The 25,079-nt window shown below is 44.0% G+C and overlaps 1 protein-coding gene across 4 annotated transcripts in view; it reads left to right on the forward strand.

Moving 5' to 3' along the window:
- Positions 1 to 1,769: 1,769 nt before the first annotated feature.
- LOC119439931 (rootletin-like) overlaps positions 1,770 to 25,079 on the forward strand; it is a 289,750-nt gene continuing 266,440 nt past the window's right edge. For 2 of the 4 annotated variants that reach the window (XM_049661195.1, XM_049661197.1), the window contains exons 1-3: positions 1,770 to 1,900; positions 6,491 to 6,565; positions 18,453 to 18,503. In XM_049661195.1, the coding sequence (XP_049517152.1) occupies positions 1,898 to 1,900; positions 6,491 to 6,565; positions 18,453 to 18,503 (129 nt within the window). In that variant the 5' untranslated portion in view covers positions 1,770 to 1,897. The remainder of the gene's footprint in view (positions 1,901 to 6,490; positions 6,566 to 18,452; positions 18,504 to 25,079) is intronic. The other 2 variants (XM_037704895.2, XM_049661198.1) reach the window with 2 other exon arrangements.

The raw sequence follows: 25,079 nt of genomic DNA on the forward strand, positions 1-25,079 counted from the left end.
AGTATGTGGCGTGGTACGAGATATCGCGTGGAAAGCGCGATATCGCGTGGTCGTCGCGGTTCAGCGATCCACGAACGGCAACGATGCGTCGTCGCCTCGAAGCAGCTCATCGTCAACGTATACGTATAGCGTATATGGTTTGGCGAAGCATACTCCAACCCATGTTCTTTACTCAGAGGCACAAATTAACACGCTTGAAGAACTAAGGGAGAACGCAAGATGTGCCCAGGTGCTGAGGCTAGCCGCTACGTCTTCAGGACGAAGAATACTCGCCCAGGTCGGTCGGGAGCCAGCAGCTCCTCTTCTGCCGACACCTTCGGCGCCGTGGCTGCCCGTGATGTCGGCCATTGTTCATCCACTTCCAACCAACGTGGGAGGAAATGAAATAAGTCGGAGGCGTTACCATAACCGCAGAGCCATCCTCAACGATAATACAGCTCATTGCATTTACACAGATGCTGCTGCTTCACAGAATCACGTCATTACTGCCTGGATGAACAGCGATGGCAGCAACACAGCAACTACTCATAGCACACCATTAAATACGACCGGTGCAGAATTACAAGCGATTCTAGAGGTTGCTCCAGCAGCCAGATATGGCCGCCTCGAGCATCGCAGCCTTCTAAACATATACACGGATTCGTAAGACACCGCACGCGAACTAAGCAAGATTGACACACGCGCTGGCAGCCGCCATCCACGAAAAAGCAACACTGAGCTGCACATTCATTGGACACCGAGTCATATGGGCGCAGGAGGGAATGAGCGAGCGGACGCGCTCGCGCGGAAAGCAAATTTATCCCCCCCCCCCCCCCCCCCCCCCCCCCTCTTTGCCCTGTTTCCGTCACAGCCCGGTCGGCAGAAGATGTCGATGCTTTCGATGCTCACCTGCAGCTCCGACAGCATAGAAAGCTTGCTCTACAAGCGCTTCTGCCCGATGGCCATGACCCCCTCCCTCCTGGGCTTCCATGCCGGGAACGCGTGGCACTCCGCCGTCTACTCACCGGCACGGCAGCCACGCCTGCGTTCGAAGCCCAATACGTTGACAAGTATCTTGACCGCACCTGTGGAACTTGCACCACGGGTGCGCCAGCCACGGCACACCACTTGCTATGGACATGTCCTGGCCTATCCTCACTGCGAATAATCTGCCTTGCTGGGCTGCAGAGCTGTCGTCACACTCAATGACTGGATCGGAGTGGATCCTTCCAAGAGGGACCCCTCAACACCTCAAAGCTATATATGACAGCTTGCTCATATATCTTATAAGAAGCAAAACCATTGACCTAATCTAGGCACCTCACCGGAAAAACCACTGGGGTTGCCTTTTCATACATGTACAATTTTCTATTTTCTATGACTTAATGAACGCCTTTCTCTCTCTCTCTCTAATAGAACTAGAATTAGTTCACTATACTCTAATGACATATGGCATTGTCTATGCAACTTTCGCAGACGTAGTTATGTAGAGCGAATATGAGTATAAAAACAATAGTATAAATGCGTGATTACGTTTTATTTATTTATTTAGTGATAAATAAAACAAATGCAGCTGTGTGGGCGCGCAGACACAGGTTTAAAAATCCCGCGTCCAACTTTTTGCTTAGTGCAAACTGGTGCGACTGGAATTATCATTTAGTGCTTCATGATGGCAATAAAGTGTGTTTATTACTTTTATTTTGCAGTATAAGAAAAATATTTATGTCACATGCCTTGTTTTCCTCAGCACACGCCAGATGGCGAAGTAGCGCTAAACTTGATTACTGGGCGCGCGTGTGGTTGTGCAACTGGTGGCAGCGCGTTTTCAAACTTCAAAAGTTTTTCTTGCCCATGTTTATGCCGTGACAATCCGTGTGGGGTGACTCAAAGCACTGCGTAAGAAATCTGGTAGCGTTCCATGGTGAGCAGCGCCTAATTTACGCTCGTATAAATAGCAGTAAATCATATGGGTCAAAACGGCCCTTACGAGAAGTCCGAAACTGCAGTTTGCCGTTAGCGACAACATGTGCACTCGTATTTTCCCTCCTTTGACTATGACACACTGCAGCACCACTCGTGAGTCGTGACGAAGCGTTAGTACGCGATGCTCTTCGGAACTGTTGCACCTTTAACAGCGGGTTGGGAGATATAGTTTGCCTGGAAAAAGCAACTAGGTGTCCAGAATGTATGCAAGGCACACTGATAGTTGAACTTCCCTTGCCTACCTTGTAACGCTGGTCGATATCCACCGCAAAAGAATGTGTCAAGGGGTCTGGCATTTCCAGTACAGTATGCTGCCACTAACGGTTTTTGCGAGCTCGTATCGATGATTTCTTGGTGCGGTCATCTGCGTTTTGCAGTTTCGTTCGTTGTCGCAGCCGCTTTTACCTGCATGTGATCCCGCAACATCAGTGTACGTGCTGGTAGCATTTTCTTGTGTGTGTGTTAATGCATGAATCGTCCGCTCAACGAAGGGAATCATTACTAGCAATGAGACTGCCTGCTTAAATGAAGTGACATGCTCCTCTTTGCTTAACACCGCTCCTCCTTTAGAGGAATTTAGAGGTGCTAATTGTTGCCTGGCTCCGTGTTCAGCTGTGTTGCTGAGTTTTTCACGTATATAGTCGCCGCCAGTACTTTTCGCGATATTAAACATAGTGAACGCTGATGTCCGAGAATGTTAGTGCACTCCCGAATCTCCAAAAGCAGATGTTCTGTTGTACGCCTCCCTAGTCTAGACCCTCCAGAGAGCGCATATATGATGTCCAGCATTGGTTGATAAGTACCTTGATTTTCTTTAATTCGTAACATTGCTTTGTCATAGAACTCGGGATTTGCATGTTGTGAATAAATATACGGTGCAGTAATTTAGTGCGAGCCAGGATGCCACATGAGAGAGCGCTACGTTCTGCCCATTTCGTTTGTTTGCCGTGTGCAGTAAATTGATGTGGGTGTGTACCTGCTTGACGCTAAGTATTCTACATTATTGGGCAAGTTCGAACATATTGAAGTAAGTAGGGCCGAGTGCAAATTATGACGAAGGCAAAGCACAGGTCGGACGAGACAATCGCCATTCTGTCCAGTATTAGTTCATTCTTCGTGTTTGTTTGTGCATGGCCTCACTTGTCCTTTAGCCTTCCCTACTGTACAACATGTGTTTTTTGCTTTAGGGATCCTTGTAAGGGGTTGAAGTTTGCTGCATAGCTTGTGACAGTAGATCAGAGGTTGGTCAGCATGCAGCGCCCCTGAAGACAGGCAATGTTCCTGTGGTGGGGGGGGATGTACTCAGAGCTTGGCGATGTGGTTTGCACAAAGCCCACCAGAATGACCAAGTGAAATCAATATTCGTAGCTGTTCTTACAGTTCCTACCTTGAGAGAAAAGTGGTGCTCTGTGCAGTGCTGTTGTATGTCGGGAGTGGGCATCACCTTTTTTTTGGGGGGGGGGGGGGGGGGAGCGGCTGAAACACCTTGAATATACCGTTGGTGGCCAGTTTCATTGGTATAAACTGTACCAAACCTTTGCTGTGCTAATGGTCTTCTTGTTGTAATATTATTGCATAAGAATTCAACTTAATTTAACCCTAATTAAAACATGTATTCACAGTAGTGTGCATAATGATATAAAATGTGTGCAGTACTGCCAGCAGGTCACGAAATTCTGAACAAATGTTCTCGCTATGCATGGTTTATGAATTTGGACACATCTTATGGGTTTATTCATATTGGTTGAAGTTTTATGAAATATGAATTCTGTTCACAAAAGAAGTTTCGCTCATTGGTCTCCAAACCTCCCATTGAAAGCCTTCAGATGACGAAAGGTTGCCAAATGGGGCACTTGCTTTGAGCATGCAAGTATATGCTGACTAGTTTCTAAGAAGGTGAAATGGGCCAGCGGGAAAGTTGCTCAAAACGTCACTGTGTTCTAAAGACTATGTGCTGCTGGTCAGTTTTTGCTTTTCCTAGTTTGCTGCTGCTTGTGTGCTACGTCTAAAGGTAAATCATCATTATTGTAGTGCATATGTCAAAAAGTTTGGGCTGTTCTCCCCCTTCCCTCTTCGTCCTGTCTGCGAGATTGGCACACATATTAAAGTTCATAGGTTGGCAGGCACAGTAATGCCTAAGTGGTGTTGCTATCAATCTCTCGCTTTTGGTGCCACTAGTGGCTTGCCAGGCCTGACTTGCCAGTAGGACTGTCGTATTTGCACTCTGGATATGCGGTCAAATAATCTTGAATAACTCTTGGTAGTGTCCCTTTAACTCTTTCATTCCCGCAAGAAATGTGCTCAATTTCTGTGGTTTTACGCTTTGACATCATACTTCAAGATGTAGTAGTCGCAACGCGTACTGCGATACATAAAATTATAGCCTAATTGCTGGTGTATTGGTGTATTGAATGTATGTATAGCAGTAATAATTGCTCAGACAATTTTTCATAATTATTATGTGAAATTTCAAAGAAGCACCTTAAAGAACACAAATGAAAGTAATAATTTGCTATATTTAGTTGAAGTACTCAGAGGAAAAAAAAAACTCATATTTACAAAATATGCACCTGGTTCCTAGTTTCCAATTTTTGTTAGTCAAACCACACAAAAAATGAAGATTTGTTGGCCTGAATGCTAGCCATAGTGATGCCCATGCTATGAGGGAAAGCAGTAGCTTCACAAATGTGAAAATGGGTAAGCTCCTTTTCTACAGGGTGCATTTATTCTTACTCATTGCAGCAGGCACCTGGTTAGTCTTTTACTGCATTCTTTAGGCTCGCAAAGCAATGATTGTCAGGTCGGAGAACATGCAGAAGCCTCCTCATACTTGAATTATTGCGTTCAATCAGCTTTTCTGTGCAAGTGAGGTGGTCTAGTGTGCCTTCAAGTGGTGCTGGAGCCTCCATGGGCTTTGTTCAGTTCCAGCACAGTGCTGTACAGTAATGTACAGTAATGAATAAGGACACTTGCATAGGCAGTGTTCATAATGTAAGAGATTAGGCTGCTAGTCAAGCTTCAGTCAAAGGTAGGTCTGAAATTCACTAGTTGCTCTTGTGCAAGCAAAAACCCTACACAACAGGACAGATTGCTCGTAATAATTTGTGCATATGCTGTCGAAACGCTGATTGATAAAAGCAACCCACGGGGGGGAGAAATGCGGCACTTTATATTCGTCAAACTCGATTATCAAAGTAACATGCCCTCATGAGTGCCTATTGTTGGAGGTATCGTTACAGCAGCCTATATGCCATATTGGAAAATGGACAACCTGAGAGAAGCTTCTTTGTCTTCGCTGCTGCTGTTATTTGAAAATCATCTTGCCAATTTGACCACAGTGCATATTTTGAGTCTTTTTATTGATGAAGTGTTAGGATCACTGGAGGCTAATCTCGACAACACCTCCAGTCAAAGTTTTATTTTTTGGGACTCCCCAATCTGCTAGATATTGTCAAATCTGACAAATACCTAAAGTTCAATTGTCATTTCAGAGGGTGTATCATGTTGCTAGTAGTATTGCAACAGAAATGTATAACAATGCATAGAGAAACTGTCGATCAAATTGATTGATTTCTATAGGCACGGTAATGAAAGAGTTAAGCTCTAATATTAGGAGGACACTTTGACTTCAGGGCCAATTCCAGTTGGCCCATTCAAATGCTTGTGAAGTAAAGAAATGCACTCATTGCACAACTACCTAGCTGATTTGAATGAAATTTGTTGAATTGAAAGGATAGAGCTAGATTCCAGTGTCAGTTGGGAGCAAAAATGTTCTATGGGGTATTAAACTTTTTCCAAAAATTTTTGCACATTTGCAAATCTTGATCAAATTGAAGGCACAAGGTTTACAACTGATTAGCTCTACACCAAAAACAGATGTTACAATCCTCTAAAATGTATTCTTTAGGTCATATAATGTGAACATATATGCACTAGTCTAGAGCTTAATGCACCTGATAGGTTATTTACAGAAAAATGTTTGAAAAGTTCTGTTGACAAATTATTCATATAATCCAAACAATTTATAGTGTATCAATTTGGAGGCTTTAGATCTTCCAATAGATGGAGTTTGCAGAAGTGTGCTTTATTACTTTGTTAGAGTTGTAAACTTAATGCGTAATTTTTTTCTGTTATTTTCTGGTCATGGTAATTTTTGTGAAAAAAAGTTGATAATCTAAATGAAATACTTTCTCGCAACATTCGATAGATTTTACTCGTTTCCTTTTACGTTTAGCAGACCACATTTAAATAGGTGCAGTGGGAGCCGAGCAAAGCAATTTCTCTATTCACCATGTATTTAGATAGAAACTGCTAGGTTGAAGCTTCCTCACCAGACTTTGGCATTGCAAACAGACAATTGCAGCGCATGTATCACTCTGTAGTCATCTTGTCTGCAGCGTATTGCATCAATGTGCGCTGTGAAAACAGCTGAAAATTTAAAGAGAAGCCTGCGCACTCTTCTCGAACTGTGTTGTGATGACTGTGTTGCAGATGTTGTTACTGATTGCGGGCCTCCCTTTCTCCGCAGGGCGAGTCTGGCAACAGCAGTGGCAGTGAGGAGCACTACACCTCGGCTGAAGATGTCACGGTGGGCTGTGTTTGTGTGCGTTCTGCCTGTACTGAAGCCTGCTGCATTCCTTGATAAGTCTTTCCATTTTGTTTCTTGTATGTGTCAGTGCACTGCACACATTGCTGAAACCTTGTAGCAGGTGTCTGAAATTGACTCATTGCATTAGCCTTAACTTTGTAGGGCTCCTTGACCAGCCTTATGTTCAGACAATGACCTCTTCAGTTTAAATCGGAAGTTATTGCTCAATATTCTGGTGCGACTTGAAGCTAGCTGGCGTGCAGTGCCATATGTAAACAATTTAATATTTTTTTTTTCAAACATTTGTGTTAATTTTGGAACATCATTGTGTCAAGAACAGGAAATGAGAACGTGAAATACTTGAGATACTTTTTCAAATTCCGTGAGATAGTGTAATTGAGGAGGCAGTATGTAAATGTGCTGTGGAGAGTGAAGAGCCAACTGCATAGCACTTGTTAGTATTGAATGTAGGAGCACGCACCTTCATCATGGTGCTCCAGAGCATGTGCACATGCATGTGCACAGCCGGGCCTGCCTGTAGAGCTGCACTGCCTGGCAGCGGCAGTTGATGCCTGGGGCACGACACAGTGAGGGTTTGTTCATATTGGCTACTCCGAGAGGTCGCACGACGGACTTGGACTGGAGATGAAGGTGCAGGTTGCGATGACACACTGGAAAGCACTATCTCCCCGTAGCCACACAGAAACGTCTCATAGTTGACGATGTTCATGCTTGCTTGCGCTGCGATCGCCACGTAAATAAAGTGTCAGCATATAAAGATGTTCCGTTGTTCCTGTGCTGCTGCTTGGTTCAGTAGGTTTGCAACTACAATCACACGACTGAAAAGTTGACTAGCAAGTGATTCAACCAAAATAGTTGCTTTCCGATCAAAAAAACACATGTGATTATTTGTTACTGGTCACTTTGCGACCAACCTGGTCACGCATCCTCTTTGGTTCGCCGGTGTGCCCTAGCCGCTGTCCAGTTGTCTGCCTGGTGTCTGTCTTGGGAAGCCTCAGCTGGTTGTCTGGCTCAGAAGCCGTGGCACTGAGCACACGTACCTTACCAGGGCATTATTATAAGACAGCAAGCACTGAAAGCAATGATGATGTAATGTTGCGTCTTTTTTTAAGCACCGTGTTAAACTTGGTGTGTCTCGCACCACTCACTTCAAGATATGCTTTGTTCTGTTGAATTGTGCGCACTATATCTGAAGCATTGGATGGCAGGTAGCACTTGTGCAAATAGTGCAGTTAAGAGTGAGGAGGGGGCACATACATTTAGAACAGCTTTAATGGCTGTAGGCAACATGAGCTTGGGCAAGTGTTTCCAAAACTGTGGGTCATGGCATCCAGGGAGTTGTTGCCTATTCAGCAGGTATTGCGAACTGTGTCACTGGGAGAGCACAGCTATTAATGAGCATGTTTGACAAGAGAGTACCTGTTCTTAATGGGACACTAGAGAGCAATGCTGGCTTAGTTCAGTCTTTTCAAATATTCATTTCAAGAATGGATTTGCATTTATATTTGGCTAAAGAAGGTTAGTTGTTAGCTAAGAAGGAGAAACACAAAGCTGCCTGTTTTGAATGTTATGCTTGGACCATAGCCCTTGTTCATTAGCATGATGTCATAGATTTTATTTAATTTCTTTTGTTTACCCTAAAGACTCCCATGATTGGTTGTTAGGGTGGGTGTCCAGAAAGACAAACGTATTGTAGTACACTGTGGCTGTTCTTCAGAAAGAACTCTCGAAACTTACTACGGGGAGACTTTAGTTTTTGTGCGGTGTAAGAAGGCATCTGTTTACATTCCGCAGACCGCGCGACGGTGCCTCCCACATAGTTTCTAGTGATTATTGTGCTTATAACACTGGACTTTTCGGCGGATCCGGCAAGTGGCCGGCGCGCACGCAGCCACTCCCGGCTGTTGCCACTGCTGTCGGAGCGGCCAGGGCGGCTGTATTTAGAGTGTACTAGACTACGGTTGAGTGGGCCGAGGGGCACTCCCTAGCTGACGGCGCTGCAAGCGAACTAGATTTTAGGGAGGTGCGTGCTGCAGCGCGTTCAGTGGACAGGCGTCTCTGTCCCCAGGGCCAGTATACCGTAGAAATATTACAATCTATTTTTGTGTCCTTGTGGGCCAGGCCTGAGTCATTTTAACATTTTGCGAAGGGCTAATGGCGGATTTTGAATAAAAAGTCGCAGTTTCGTCCGAAGGGCGAAGCATCGATTGTGATAGCAAATTAGTCGACAGCTATGCAAAGTATAGTTTTATCATCCGTGTGAACTTGCAAACATTCGCTTACTAACTAAATTAACAAGCATGGTGTCACGCCCGCACAAGCAAACATGAACACATCTCACTCGATGACTGCGGAAACTTGCTGTCAAAAAATGCTCTAGTGAGGAAGCGCGGCAGCAGCAGCGAGCGAATTGACCTTCGTGCAGCTTCTTGCTTCAACGCGAATTAAGGGGCGAAAAAACAGCAGGCACGAAGCTATGAGCACTCGCACTCTTTCCCCATTGGAGATCGTTTTCAAGATAGGACGTCATATGCGGCAGCCGTCGGAGAACGCCCCCCCCCCCCTCTATCTCCTCCCCCCACGGTGCCTTGCGCACGATCACGGTGTAAGACATTTAGGTGTTGACACTGCGCGCGCGCGAGCGACTAGATTATGTTCGGCAGCGCGCGGGTGCACCGAGTAGCTCTGCTGCGAGCCGATAGATGGCGCCGCGGTCAGCGGTCCCAGCTTAGCGGCGCCGGCGGCTTGACATTGCTCTGGGTCCCGTAAATTTTTGTTCATAGTGGAGTGAGTAAAACTCAAAGCGCGAAGGAAATTTGTTATTTCAGATTACAGGATAAGTGTACCAGGCTTAATGCTTCGCTAACATGAAGGTTCCTTGTGCAGGGCGTGAACGACGTGAACACGGATCGATCGGGCAGCACTTAAAGCCCACTCAAGTCACGCTCGCACGCACAATTTGTTTCGTCCGGTCTAGCCGTTCATCTAAGCATAAAAAAATAAAAGGGTTAGCCCACGTAATACCCCTCGATCAGAAGAAAATAGTGACTGCACCGTAAAATGTTGTGTATTTCATGCTTATTACTGCTTCCATTCACACTCAGAAAAGTGTTCAAGGATCGTTGCGCGAATTCAGTGTGGCCGTGATATAAATTAAGAAATGAAACGGCGCAAGCTTGCGATATGCAACGCACTAGAGCAAAGTGGCTGTTCATGGCTGGAACTTTCGATGAGAGTGCACATCAGCTATGTAAAAACTCTTTCAAATGGGAATTTATTAGGCGGGTTGAAGGCAGGCGTCTTATCTTGGATTACAACATCACTGATACAGTTTATTGATGAAAACATGAGCAAATGCATTTTTTATTCCAATTCCACTTAACATAGACCGTGTATATTATTCATTTGGCTTTCATCCATTCAGGACTGAGTGACTCTTGCAGGATCTAAAAAAAGAGATGACTTTTTTTTTTTAATTGCATATGAGAATGCGCCAATGTAAGCGTGCTTGACAATGCATACTACAGCCTGCCCTCAAATACACTTACACCCACCATACAATAATCTCATAGACTTTTTATTTTTTATTTTGCAAAGACAATACGAAAAAAATTGTGCATGAAGCAGCTCGATAATTTTAATAGGGGAGAACCAATACAGAAGCTTACACTCTCATGCGCTCCCACAATGCAAAAATGTTGAATAAGAACATGCAAGCGTGTTATACACCACACGCGCATTGTAAAAAAAATTCAGTAGCCAGGATGGAACAAATTTGAAAATCAGGGATACATCTGAACAGAAAACAGCACAAAGATTTAAAATTATGCAAATGTCACGTAGCTGTACAGAGCCATAGTAATGTTGTTTGCCGTCCCTTGGAGATACTCAGATTATTTTTGTACATTCCGCCTAATTACATAATTACTCTTAATTAATTAATCAAATTCTCAAATATTATAATTACATTAAAAGTATCAATGAGAAAATTGTAGAGCAACATGAAAGACTCCCGATACAGCTTTCTATTGCTCAATATGCACTACGTAGAAGTGTTTTTCCGAGCGTGGAAGGAGCCCACGAATACATGCAAAGTGCCTCGAGCGGCCAGTCACGCGGCAATTTCGCGTGTATTCCCGGGTTTCTTTCACGCTCGGAAAACACTTTTATGTATCGCGTATTGAGCAACAGAAAGCTGTATCAGGAGTTTTACATGTTGCTGTGCAATTCTCTCGTTCACACTCTTTATCCAATTATAGCATTAGAAAAGTTGATTAATCAATTATGAAAATAATTATGTAATTAGGTGGAATGCAAAAAAAAATTGAGTATCTCCAAGCGACGGCAGACAACATTACCTTGGTTCTTTCCAGCTACGTGACATTTGCATATTTTTAAATCTTGGTGCATGATAGTTAATACACCCAGTATATATCATATACATGCAGCAAAACTTTCACAAACTGCTGTGGCACACATTAGTTTTTGTGGCACACAGGAGGTTCTCTCTTCTGCAGCGCCTTTCGAGGTTTATTTGACCATGTGAGGTTCTTTGGACAGTTCGAAAATAAGGTGGGAAATGCATTTGCAGACAGAGAGGGCTCTTTGGCACATCAAGTAGCACCCTTTTATCGAGCTCCGCGTAATATGCCGTCGATGTCATATCCTCTGAAAAATGCTTGGCGGACATGGTCGGTAGGCATTAGAGTTCGGTCTGCCCTCAGATTTGCACGGCGCCACTGCTCTAGACGACCGCTGTTGGACGGCACTTTGAATAAAGGCACACGGTTCGCACAAGTCCGGTATCCGGAATTGCAGTTCGGAACGAAGTACTTTCTACCCATTTCAAACGCCCCTCAGAAGGCCGCTGCCACTTTTGTCGAGGGCCCGTGGCGACAACACCCAAGCACAAGTTCACGAAACGCACGTGAACAAAACGCGTGCCTTCAAAACAGCGCAGCCGCACATGCAAGCAGGAAGATGCAGCAACGGATGCACGTGCCTTGCCGCTGAGGCTGGGACCGCATTCCGCAGTGCCCTCTGCGACGGCGCTGACCGAGCTGTAACCGAGCCGAACATAATATCGACGCGAGTGAGCGGCGCTTTCGCACTCGTTGTGGAGAGAGTGTCAGCACCTCTGTTTATTATTCTTACACCGTGCGCGTGACTGAAGACGGCACGCTTCCTCCCCGCTTTCCTCCCTTGCGCGCGCGAGATTTAGAAGCCGTCGTCGGCTCACCCTCGCAGTCTTTCACTCGTACATACTGCATACGGCGCGCGGCGACGATGTTATTGCCCCTGGACTTTATAAGGAACATCACAACGATGGCAGAAATGCGACTGGAGTGTCCGTATAATTGCTATCGTAATAAAGCCAGATTGGAATAGTTTTGCGTTATACCAGCCCAGGGTTGATTGCGGCTCTCTGGGTATGTGGTGAAAAATGGTGACCCATTTATTTAAATTCTATTTCTTTCGTTAATGACGTAAAAATAGCGCGTCGATTGGACAGCATAATTTGAGGGCATTTTCCACTATCATCATAAGCATCGGCGCGAGAATATATAGTTCGATTGTAGTTCCACCTATGTTTTCGGCTGTATAGGAAAACATGTGCCGTGCCGCCGCTCGACTCACTCTTCCATATTCTAGTACGCTATAGCTACAAAGCGTGCTTCTACTGTGCGCTTTGTGCTGGTTTATTCTCTATTTCATCGCGGTTTCGAAGTGCGCTGCCATATTCCAATATTCCACCAAAATTCAGATTTGCCTGGGCCAAACTGCTCCGAAATGAAATTTACTCTGCTCCAAGCTGCTCCAAAATGCAATTTTACTTGCTACAAAAATTGCTCCAAAATGACTTTGGGCAGTCCCACCTCTGTATTAGCTAATTCCAAGCAGGCGCTGTCCAAATCATGAAATCGTAGGAGGCTAGCATGTGAGCTCCAAACTTGTAATGGTTTTACTTCCTTTCTAACTTACGAAGGCTCTGCTCACAGTAGGGGTTATGTTCCTGGTATTCCAGAAGTGCCTTTTGCCAGTACAATTTGACTTAGCAGTCCTCTTTGGTGGGCCTTTAACACCGTCATACTCTAAATATGATGGACTGCCTCTTGTGTGTCAAATATACATCACTTCATTCCAGTGCATTCGACACTTCATTGCAAGGAAGACGAGGTGGTAGGATGGTTCTTCGTGAATTATCCGAGTCGTCATAATAAGAGTAATGAATTATTTCTTTATTGTTCAGTCAGTAATGCTCCCTGATTGTGTAGAAACTATGTCACATGTTTGAAGCATATGCACAGTTTTATTATTGACTGCACACATTATGAGCAAAGAAAAATTATTATTTCAACGTTGCTGCCGGAACGTGCCAGGCTGAACATCTTGCCAAACATGGTAGTACCACCAACAAAGTGGCTTCTGTAGCCCTGTGGAGTTCATTGGAAGTAAATTCAAGACACGTCGAGCATGCAGGGGGTTCAGTTCACCTGAAGCCTCATGTCTGCTGCTTTTTCCTGGCCACCACTCGACGGAATCGGCAAAGCAACATGCATCCACCAAGGTGGACACGTTGCGTGAAGGGGTTAACACGAGTTTCGCAAGCATTGACTTGCATCAAAAAAAAAGAGCAGATTGAAAGAGCAGTGTTCTTGGTCATTCTTCTCCTGGAGGGAAGTGGGTAGTATTTCATTTTCGTAAAAAAATTTTTTTTTCATTTTTGTTTTTTGACGAGCAAAATCATCTCGATAACTGACAAGATATCATCCGGCGCAATTGCGAAACGGAGAAGAATAGATGTGGAATAAAATAAGTTTTACAGTGAGATATGCTCATTGCTGTTTGCCAAGTACCCAGAGACATGGTGCAAGCGTGGTGCTGGGTGGCTGCCTCTTATTGCTGAGTGTTCAACCAAAACATGTTTCAAAAGTTGTTCTGCCTGACTCTTCTTTTGAATGGAATGGAATAGCCATAATGCACCCGTATAGATTGTTTCACTGCTCACATCTGTATGCTAGCTACTACTAGCATAAAGATGTGAGGCACTGGGGCAGTTGAAGGCACTGGGGCAGTTTACCTCAACGAGCATCTATGCATAGAAAACAAAATTCTACTTGGAAAGGCTACGGTGCGTAAAAGGGAAAAAAACTGGAAGTTTACTTGGGTGGCAAATGGTAAAATTCTTGCTAGAAAAGCAGAGAATTGAAGTGTCGTACATATTGAAACTGAGGAAGATCTTTCGAAGATCTGCTAAGAATTCTTAACATGGCTTTACATCAGTTACCATTCAGTAAACAGACTTAGGCCCGGATTCAGAAACGCTCCTAACCTTAAACCGTTTCCCTACCTTACGCAAGGAGTCCTTCATGCTACCTAAACGTTAGGTGCCCTCAGAAGGCCATCGTGAATTCTAAAAGCTTCCTTTCACCTTCCTTGCGGAAGGAGCTCCTCACCAAAGGAAGTGGAACGTTACAGGCTTCTGGTATCGAGATTACTTACGAAAAATGGAAAATATTTGTAATAAATTGCCAAAGTAAACTTCTGGCGCTGTTATAATTGCATTTCTGCTTCTATACTAGGGCATAAATTCTATTTCTTTCGTTACTGACGTAAAAATAGCTCAAAAATGATGCACATGGCAGGAAAGCAAGCTCAGTCTAGCAACTTTGGCAGCATCTGACAGTTCGGTTGGTCAGGCGTCGCTTTCTTTTTCTTTTTTGCCTGCGTTTTCTTTCGTGCGGCGCGTGCGTGCGTGTGTGTGTGTGTGTGTGTGTGTGTGTGTTACATGTTTATCGTTTAGCTTCATAAGTTTGAATGTTTAGGTTTGGTTGTTACCTCTCGTTAAGTTACGGTTACATTAAAGACTACTCATTTTTAAAGTGTAACGCATTTATTGGGAAAGTCTTCATCTTGTTGTTTCTCAATTGCCAGAAAGACGGGCCGATGGTCATTGAGGCGGGAGGATAAGGGGTTGTCGTCCAGTGACTTGAACACGTTTTGCGTGCTATCCTCATCTGAATGCACTCGCCTGGCCGCTTCGTACTTACAACGCTTCTCGAAGCGTGCGGCTCATTCTTCCTCCGTCTCTTCTGCATCGTCTACACCGGGGCTTTTAATGGGTATATGAGTACAATCTATGCACCCAGTAACCACGGGGAATCCTACAATGGCATAGAACGTATTCATGACTAACCTAGCTTCACTGGCATTTGGCAACCGAACGTACTCGGGATACAGACATAGGTATATACACTGTGTCTTATCTCAAATGCATCGGCATATAGAGGGTTGGGATACACACACAAAGTCGCCTATAACAGTTTGCATGGCACTCGTTCCGTGAAAACCCAGTGCGATGAGGATCTTCAACAGAGCAGGTAACGGCGCTCCTCTGTTGTCACTGTTACAATGCAGTTGCAGCTCTGCCAGTATGGCTGTAACAGCTGACTTGGAAAAACGGTACCGGGCTAGAAACTCCACTTCGTTGTAGTGTTCCAGTGGATACTGCCTGTTGATCACATGCCGGACTGGAGTCAACGGCGGAGGCTTGTACACAGTCCCGTAAAGAAGTTCATTTGCACGTCGAAGAAACCTTGCATAGCTTTCGAAGCTATCGTCTTCGGATAAATATTGCAAGGCCGTCATTCTCACCGCTCGCTTTTCACAGAAAAACAGATTCACAAAAGAAATGGCACAAAGCGCAGTCTGCGGAACCAAACCATACCAAACTGGATGTCAATACACGGCGGCCGGCTACCGCGGCGCTGGCTGCGCACGGCACCTATCCAAGCCGAGCATACCGCGTGCAAAGTCCTGCGGAGAAGCATGCGTTCAGGTAGAGGAGCGCAGTTAGGAAGCATGAAGGTAGCATGCCGGCTCCCTAAGCGAGAGGAAGCACCAAGGAGGCCCTAACTTAGTGCACCTTAGTAAGGGACGTTCCAGAATTGACGCCAGGTCGCCTTACTGCGTGTAAGACGTCCTTAGTAAGGAAAGGAGTGTTTCAGAATCCAGGCCTTACTGACTCGTATAGTGCAATGTACGGAGTTTGCACAAATATATTGATAACCTCTGCTCCTTCCTAGCCACTAAGTCATCTCAATTTGATTTTGTAGCTGTATCCGAGACATGGCTAAATCCTGGTGAAATCGAAAATATACCAGGCTACTCGTTCTTTTCAAGGCCAAGGATATCTCGCACGTAAGGTGGTGGTGTTGGTTTGTTCACAAAACGGGATATTAAGTGTTCTGTTGACCCACAGTTTTCATACTCTTTTTCGCATGAATTTGATTTCCTTGTTGTAAAAACTACCACTGTAACTATTGTTGTTGTCTATCGTGCCCCTAACCAAAATACTGATAATTTCTTGCATCACTTTGAAGCTTTACTCCTTCACTTGACCAGATCCAATAGAAAAATAGCAATATGTGGGGACTTCAACATTTGCTCCATAAACAATCCAAACCATGAATACTTTACCCTTATCAGTTCCTATGGTTTTCATAATGTTATTACGACCCCTACCAGGGTCACTTCCTCATTGTCAACGTCAATTGACCACATACTTTGCAATTTTGATACATCAACAAGCACTTGTCTTGTTTACGACACAGTAATTTCTGATCATTGTCCGACTATAATCTTATTTCCGCGTGAACACAGCACCTGCCAACAAACTGCGAGTTACCATAAAAAAATTGATATTGACGTTTTAAAACAACACATTTTAGAAATTAGTGATATAGTCTGCACCGGACTGACACAAACCAGCAATATAGCTCATTAAGTAATAACTTGAGAGAGGCCATAGTGCAATATACTGTCATCAGCAAGAAGGGGTACCACAAAAAGCCTATTTGTCCATGTATGACCTGTGCTATTTTGGAACTCATAAAAAGGAAAGACTATTGGTATACAAAAATTAAGCAAAATAGAGGTAACTCTTACTACGAAGAAAAGTTCAGGATAGCCCGAAATAAGGTGACACAAATCACGCGTGCTCGTAAAAAGGAATACTATTCTCAACTCATTGCTAGAAATTCAAGAGACTTGAAAATTCCTTGGCAGATTATAAACTCAATAATAAAACCAACTCCGAACCAATACAGTATGTCCTACGCTCATGTGACAGGAACCGCCACCGCTATATTATCTTTCTCTGATATTGTAAACACCTACTTAAACAATAATATGATCGTATTAGGTTTGTTAATTGACATTAAAAAAGCTTTCGATACTGTACATCATGGGATATTACTTCAGAAACTAGAACGTTATGGCTTCCGTGGTGTCTGTCTAGAATTTTCCGAAGCTATCTTACCAATAGACAACAAAAGGTACGATTTCTCGATGTAGAATCAGATCTCTCCGAGGTCTCAACGGGAGTCCCCCAAGGATCAGTGTTGGGACCCATATTATTTTCATTATACGTGAACGATCTGCCGTCGATATTACGGAATTTCACTCCTATCATGGACGCGGATGACACTGCACTTATTTGCGCACATGAGTCTACGCCTGAGGGTTTTCATATAGCTAACGAAGAAATGAAGCTTATCAGTAACTGGTTTCACGCTAATAAGCTGCTTCTGAACATAAAGAAGACAAAACATATATTGATTCATTCTTCACACAAAGCTATAACTTCCGACTCATGCGTGCTTCAGGTAGAGGGAGGGCCCATTGAACGTGTGAATAGCATAACATATTTAGCTGTTGTAATAGACCATCATTTAAACTGGAAAATGCATATTGATTCGCTATGTAAAAAGCTCAGCAGTGTTTGCTTTGTGATATTTAAATGTCACCAGTTTTTCGATGTACCGACATTGAGAATTATCTATTTTGCTCTTTTTCATAGTCAGATATCATACTGTATAGAGTCGTGGGACCATACATATGAATCTTACCTAAGGCCACTTGTAATGCTGCAGAACCGAGCAATTCGTTTTCTGTCAAGTTCAAGTTATGCAGCCCCTACCAAGCCGCTTTTTAACAAATATCAAATCATGCCCCTTAAACTGCTAATAAACTATAAAACTACAATTATGGTGTATAACTGTATAACTAATAATTGTCCACTTCACTGCTCATCATTCATCATGTCTTCCCGGTTCCCAACAAGAGGCTACGAAGGCGGGAACTTCCTGCAGCCTCTTGTAAAAAATGTATATGGCAAAAGGCGGCTTCCTAGCATAGGTTGCACTTTGTGGAATAGTCTTCCTGTGCACGTAAAACAAAGTAAATGTTTTTTTGTTAAGCTGAAACACCATTACAAAGACCTGTTTTAACGCTGAATTATAATTACAGTGCAAGATGTCTGCTACCTGCACAAACGCAACTGCTGAAATTAATATCGTATAAATATAAATATCTCCTATTATTCATGTATGGATCCAAACTAGCTTGACGCTAAGGATCCAGATGCTTCTCATGTATTTTCATCATTTTTGTATCCTTCTGGCAAATAAATTCAAAAATTCAAATTCAAAGTAGAACTGAGGCATTCATTGCAATAACTGTTCTACGAGCCCTGGTTGAACAGAGCATCACAAGATAGTACTCCCATCAGCATCCATGTTGCTGCCTACGTACGGTGTTCTTAACAGAAGATTGGGCTAGTTTGTATTTACTAAACATGATGTATTGTAGCATAGAAAAGAAAATGGAACGTTGGAAAATTTGGGTTCGGATGTCTTGATGAAGGTTTGACTGGGCTTGTGATCTCAGACCATTGCAGTAGCACTCTGCATTCCAGTGTCATGCTACCTTTGTGTCGTGTCCAGTTTCTCTTTGTATGCTTCAAGAGCAGTCGTCAATTGCGCTTTCATTATGTTGCCACAAAACGAGCTGTCCTTAGTGTTGCACGTTTGATTTGCAGGCATGGAGTGAGAAGAACGATGGCAGCTGCAGTGATATGCCCCTTGCTCAAGTGGGTTCAGATCCTTGCCTTTTTGGCAGGGCGATATACTTTTACTGAAAATATAGACTACCTATTTAGTCGAATGTGCAACCAGTGTATGTTCTGTGCCCTTGGACAAGACCATTTAGTGTTACAGCATGGCCATGTGTGAGAGTTGTCTATTATGGAGATCCAGAAGATTACTGGGAGTAGCAGAGGTCGACCATGCGTCCGGAATGATTTCAGTGGGAAGGCTTGCTCTTATTCATTTTGTGTTGCCCATTTGAAGCTTTGCATTGATTACAGCAGAGAGGTCGTGAGTCGTGACATCTGTCCCTGTGCCTCCAAAGCTTGCCGAGTTTGCCAGTCAGTGTCTTGGCAGACAAAGGGTTTTAATCGGGGGACACATGCATGCAACTCTGGTGCACCACGAGTCAGGCTTGCTATGCAGCAATCTCAACTGTTCTTAACAGGGTGTCTAGCAACCTGGAAAAGTCAGTGAACTATCGGGGAAATATAAAAATACGATTCAGGTGAGGGATATTGACTGAGTAAACTACCCACGTTGCAAATTCATGTAGATTGGTTTACAAGCAAAATTTTAGGCCGTTTGCAGCATCCCAAGCCAGCTTTTCTGCACAGCGGATTTCATACTCAGTTGCCATATCAATGTAAGTAATGTGCAGCAGTGGCTTCTGGCCCCCGATGCAGGCGCACACCTAGTTCGTGCATACACTGAGGAAGGAAACTTTCTTGATGGCCGCATGGTACTTCAAGATAGCGTAACCTACCGAAGTACAGTTGTTTACACACAGGCCTTGCTGTGCAATGAAGCATCTTGTGTGCTGCTACGAAGCATATTGATAGCGCCAAGGGCAAACTTGACACGCGCTTGTTGTGGGCCAGGCAGACTGGTAAGTGACTGCTCAGGCCAGAAAACAGAAGCCACTGCTTTATTCGGGACATCACGCAGTGCCACTGGAGCCTGCATACAGCATAAATTTCTAATGCAAGTGCTTAGTTGTAGAATGCAACGGGAGGAACTGCGTGGCAGTTTAGGGAAAGCTATACAATATTCGGTTCTCCTGCAGCACTTTCATATACAAAATGCCATGTGCACTGTAATGAGAATGTACTGTAAATTAATGACACTGGTTGGAGCTGGGACCAAACTTTGAAGATGTGTTTCTCGCTTGAAAGAAAAAATAAATACTCCTCAAATAAGTTATTACGTGTCATGTTGTTAGTTGCGCTATCACTGACAGACTTGAAGTGCAAGGAAAGAAAACAGTTGAAAGGACGTCCTTTTATCCCTGTTTTTTTAGCACCGAAGCTGTTTAAGCGAGCCGTCAATTGAGGTGCGTATCAAGAAACTACCAAGATGGAAAATAAAATAAACTTTGTTGCCAAAGCGGGATTCAAACCCGCGATCCCCCGGTCCAAAAGCGAGCGTCATAACCACTAGGCTATACAGCCACGCTTGCAGAACATGCATTTATGCGAACTTTATGATTGCGTTCGAGCGTCGTCGTCTTTGTCCCCAGCTGGCGCGTTCGCACGCTCGTGCTCTGCGAGGTGAAGAGGTTTTGCGCGCTATGAAAGCGAGAGAGAGAAAGACGCATTCAGGAGCGGGTCTGCTGGAACGCGTTGTCGGCATTGGAACGCGGTGTGGGTGTTGTAAGCTGCACTATGCAACGTGCAGTGACGGCCGTAAGTCCGAGCCGCTTGAAAAGAAATTATCATCATCATGAGTAATAAGATGGAAAGTTCGTGCGCACTTCCGGAAAATGCTGGGCTACGAACGACCAGCTTCGCTGTTTCAAGCGTTGCGCGGCCGAGTTCAAGGTTAAGCGTTTACTTTTTTTCTTTCTTTGCGCTTTCAGTCTACTAATGATAAGATACCAACCAGCCTGCTTTAAGGTCTTGCTAAGGCGCACTGTTATTGGTGTTTTAGATGGACTGTAACAATGTTAATTTACAGCTTAACACACAGCAAAAGTTCAATTTTCCTACATTTGGGACCACTGTTTGCCTACATTTTGTGCTTGTTGCATGACACGACAGTTTCGGCTGATTACAGTGGACATCAGATAGGTGAAACTCACTTAAATGGAAATGCTGTGTAAAAGGAACAATGATATCAACATTGGGTTCTTGCCCATTGGAACAATGTTAGCACGCTTGGGTTAAACGGAAGTCGTTTTTTTAAATATCGGTTAAACAAGACTTTAACCAAAACTACGACCTACTTCATCAGCGCATGGAACAAGGAAAAGTCCGACGAACATGCCAGATAGTGATGCTGTAAATAATGAAGAAAATCTAATCCGTCGGGCAGTTGTCGGAAATTTAGTGCAAATTAAGGATGTCGAAGTTGCAACGGTGTTTCCATCCTGATGATTCCTTAGGCAAGTAATGATCCTTGAGGAGGAAGAGTACTAGTATGGAGTAGGTAGGATCTTGCAGTCAGGCTGCCACTACAGTCAATTCGCGCGATTCTCTGCGGTATAGAGAATCCGGCCGCTGAAAGTGCCCTACAGGTGCTCGCCGTACTGGAGCCGCTTATCGCAGCTCTTTACATTTTGTAAACCTTTTGCTTGGCACCTGTCCTTCTGACTTAGGAGAAGCCCACACACCAGCTTCATCTTAGTGCCTTTATCTGAAGGTTCGTTTGAACTAGTGAACACAGACAAGGTCTGGAACCCGGTGGTGGCTTCATGAATTACATGTCTGAATATTTATCAACAGAACTTGCTTTCACCGTCGTGCATTCCTCTTTCGATGTCATCATCATCCCTCATCACACCTTTATGTCCCCGTTCCCCCTCTCCCTGTGCAGAGTAGCAGTCTATAGCGCACTAGTCAGGCCGACCTCTCGGGCTTCTTTCAAATAAATTATTATTATTATTATACTTTGTTCACTCCGGCAGCCATGAGAGACCTCAGGTGATAGTTTTGTTAGCTGCTTTGAGAAGGCAGCTGTAAATAGGATCGGAGAAGTTCAAGGCACAGACTATGATCTATTGACAAAGACATAGATACAATGTCCCAGTGTGTATTACTGTTTCAGACAAAACTACAATAGATGCAGTTGAATGCAGCTCTATTTTGAAGGCAAGGACTCCACAGAATTTTTACAATAGTAAAATCCTAGAGCATGTAATACTTTTTTTAAACCACAGCAATATCAAAACAGTTGGATGCTTTTGAAATAATATGCTTCTAGTGGATTTTTGTCCTTCGCTTAAGTGGAACTTTGGATACATGGAACACATTTTCCTGTTCCTTTGAGTTCTGCTTAAATGGAGTATACTGTATTTTCATTCAAGACTACCAGTATCACATATGTAATAGAAAGGGAGCAAACAAAGCTGTAATTGCTAACTATAGAAAAAGCCCCAAACTTGACTCAAATTGGGCTTTTTGCTTCGACAATAAATACAGCAAAAATAATATAAAGACCACGTAGTTCATATTAAAGCACAATTTTTCTAAATCACCCACGAGATGTTTCTGTGCTCATGAAGTTTAGCATAATTTTCTTGGACATTTTTTTGTGCACCATGCCTTGCTTCTTATATTGTGCAATTGAAACAATGGTCAGGCAGACGAAAAACATGTTTTCACCAGAAATATTTTGGGAACACACTTTCCTGTATGTAGAAATAAGCTGCAGTATTTAAAGTTGAAATTGGAGTGGGTCGTGTTTATGGATGGTGTGTTTGGCATGAAATATTTCTTCTGCCAAGAAATTTAGCGCATAAATAGACAACGACGTAGGGAAACGAACACAACACGAGCACCACTATCAACCAACAAAAACCAACAAAACAGATAGCATGTTCATCAAAACAGGGCTAGATCATAAATAATCCAGGATAAGAAATATATGGCTGTCATCCTGCTTCATTATCTAAGAAAGAAAGAAAGCTCTTTCTTGTGAAACACTACGGAGAGCTTGCTGACATGCCTTGTCCCCCTTTTCTAGATGCTGTATGCGTCGCTAATTTCCCTTGTTATCCGGTCCATTTGTCGCAACAAAATCGAAGTGCTTCCAAACTTTGCTGCTCACCTGCGTTCTCAGCTGTGCATCACCAAGTGGGAGGAGCACACTGGTCGTTTACCGTGCATTAACCTTCAAGCACACATGTAGGCACCAGCCAGCTTGTCCCACATAAATGTGAAAACACTCGAGGGGAATGCAGAATACAACCCCCGAGGTACATGGTACAAACCTGCTGGCATGTTTAGTCAAGCATGCATCCTTTGCCTTTATGCTTCCTTCGGTGTCACCTTAGCCTAAAATACAACCTTAATGCCGTGTACAGCAATAGCGTTGTATTTTGCATTTAGAAAGAAAGTTGGTGCGGTATAGTTTGGAAGCACATTATTCTCTTCCCCATGCCTTTGTCTGTTAATGCGTAAAATGTTTTGACGTGAATCAATATCAACTTGCTTACTTCACTCTTCTTGTGAGCCTTTATGCACTCATTCAAAAATAAAAAGGGATAATTAATCGGGGTTTCTTAAGCAGGTTCTCTTCTCAACTGTTAGAGTTATGATTATTGGTGGCCGACTTTTTTGAAGAAGGCCTTTTGTGCAATTTCAATGAATTGTTTCAGTTTATGACAATTATTTCTATAGAGTCACTGTCGTATTATTTTGGCTTCATCACAGCATGATCATGTGCTCCGTAGGCCCTGAGCTGGTGGTCAAATGGTGTTCGAAATTACAAACACCCTGTGAGGTTTTCATGCTTGACTTCTTTGGACGCTGTCTGCTCTACTGCGTCTCGAATGATAATCTAGCTATGTAACACTTGCCCACAGAAGTTTTCAGAATTTGGAAGCTGCGAAAAAGTTTTATGGTGGCCTAGGCACCTGCAAAAAAAAGTTGTCGCGGTTTCACCTGAAAGGCGAAGCATCAATTGCGATAGCAAACTTGTAGAGAGCTATACAGAGTAATGATATTAGCTTTATCAGCTGTATAAACTTGGACATGCAGCAGCATCGGCAACACGCAGAACTGTTGTCGACGCCATCGGCGTTTTGCCCGCGTTAGCTCAAAATGCGTGCGGCGTTGGTGACTGTTGCCGGAGCCTCTGATATAAATAGGCACTTGGTGCCGCAGCTAAACGTCGCCTCCCTTCCCTCCCCCTCCCCCGCGGCCTCTCGCGCGTCTGAAGAAGGCGCGTTTGCTCTACATATATGGTGATTGTAAAGGAGAAAAGAGACGCCTACTTCTGCAGCCCTTAAGCGAGCACGGCGCAGAACGCGCGTTTGTTCCCCGCCGTGCGTTCACTCCCCGTGAAAGACGCGCCCCTCGCGCCCTTTCACTCGCACATACAGCGTTCGGCGCGCGGCGACTATTTCATCTCCAAATGACGTCATACGGAACCTCACGGCGACGGCGACGCCGACGGCAGAAATCTGCTTTTGAGTGTCCATATAATTGCTATCGCAATAAAAGAACACTGCTTAAGGGTATGTTCTGCACATTCAAGTGCAGAACACACCCTTAAAGTTGCGAGTGGGATGCCTGAAGCTTAAAATAAATAAACGTTTGAGATTTTTCACAGTTCTCATGTAGAAATTTAGTGGCCAGCTGTACATTGCCCCTGCAGCCTTTTGCGAGACAGCAATATAATATAACCCGCCGTGGTTGCTCAGTGGCTATGGTGTTGGGCTGCTGAGCACGAGGTCGCGGGATCGAATCCCGGCCACGGCGGCCGCATTTCGATGGGGGCGAAATGCGAAAACACCCGTGTACTTAGATTTAGGTGCACGTTAAAGAACCCCAGGTGGTCCAAATTTCCGGAGTCCCCCACTACGGCGTGCCTCATAATCAGAACTGGTTTTGGCACGTAAAACCCCATAATTTAATTTTTTTTTTTAGCAATATAATATAGATGCAGCTTCTTATCACTGTCTTACACCTCTTGTTTGACAAAGACTTTGAATTGTTGGCTCACATTCTGTGATACCTAATATATTGAAACATCTGGCTGTCACATTGTGCCTTCATGAACCCAGCTGTCACTTTGTCGTGATCAAGCTACAGAGATTGCTGACTGATTTACTGGCAGCAGCTTATATAAAGTGACTACAGATATGTGGCGTCTGGCTGGCTGTGGCACGTGCCCACTCTCAACAAGCTTGCTTGCATGATTACAGAGCACACCCACATACAAAAAAAAAGCATGCCTCTGTAAAACTTCCGAATAAATTTGCATAGCACAAGCAAGGGCCAGATTTTCTAAGGATTCTTTCACTGCTCTGCCCTTCGTGATCACTTTGTACACCACTGCATCATGGCCACGTGGTGTAATGGGTAATAAGAAAAAAATGTCGCAGTTTCACCCGAAAGGCAAAGCATCAATTGTGATAGCACATTAATAGAGAGCTATACGGAGTAAGGATAGTAGTTTTATGAACGGTATAAATTTGGACATGTAGCAGCACCAGCAACGCGCAGAACTGTTGTTGACACCGTCGGCGTTATGCCCGCATTCGCACCGAATGCGCGCGGCGTTGGTGACTGTTGTCGGTGCCTCTGGTGGTGGCTCGTAGGTTTTTCCCGAGATCAGAACGGGACACTCGTCGAGCA

The sequence above is a fragment of the Dermacentor silvarum genome, chromosome 2 (assembly GCF_013339745.2).
Source record: "Dermacentor silvarum isolate Dsil-2018 chromosome 2, BIME_Dsil_1.4, whole genome shotgun sequence".
Taxonomy (NCBI): Eukaryota; Metazoa; Arthropoda; class Arachnida; order Ixodida; family Ixodidae; genus Dermacentor; species Dermacentor silvarum.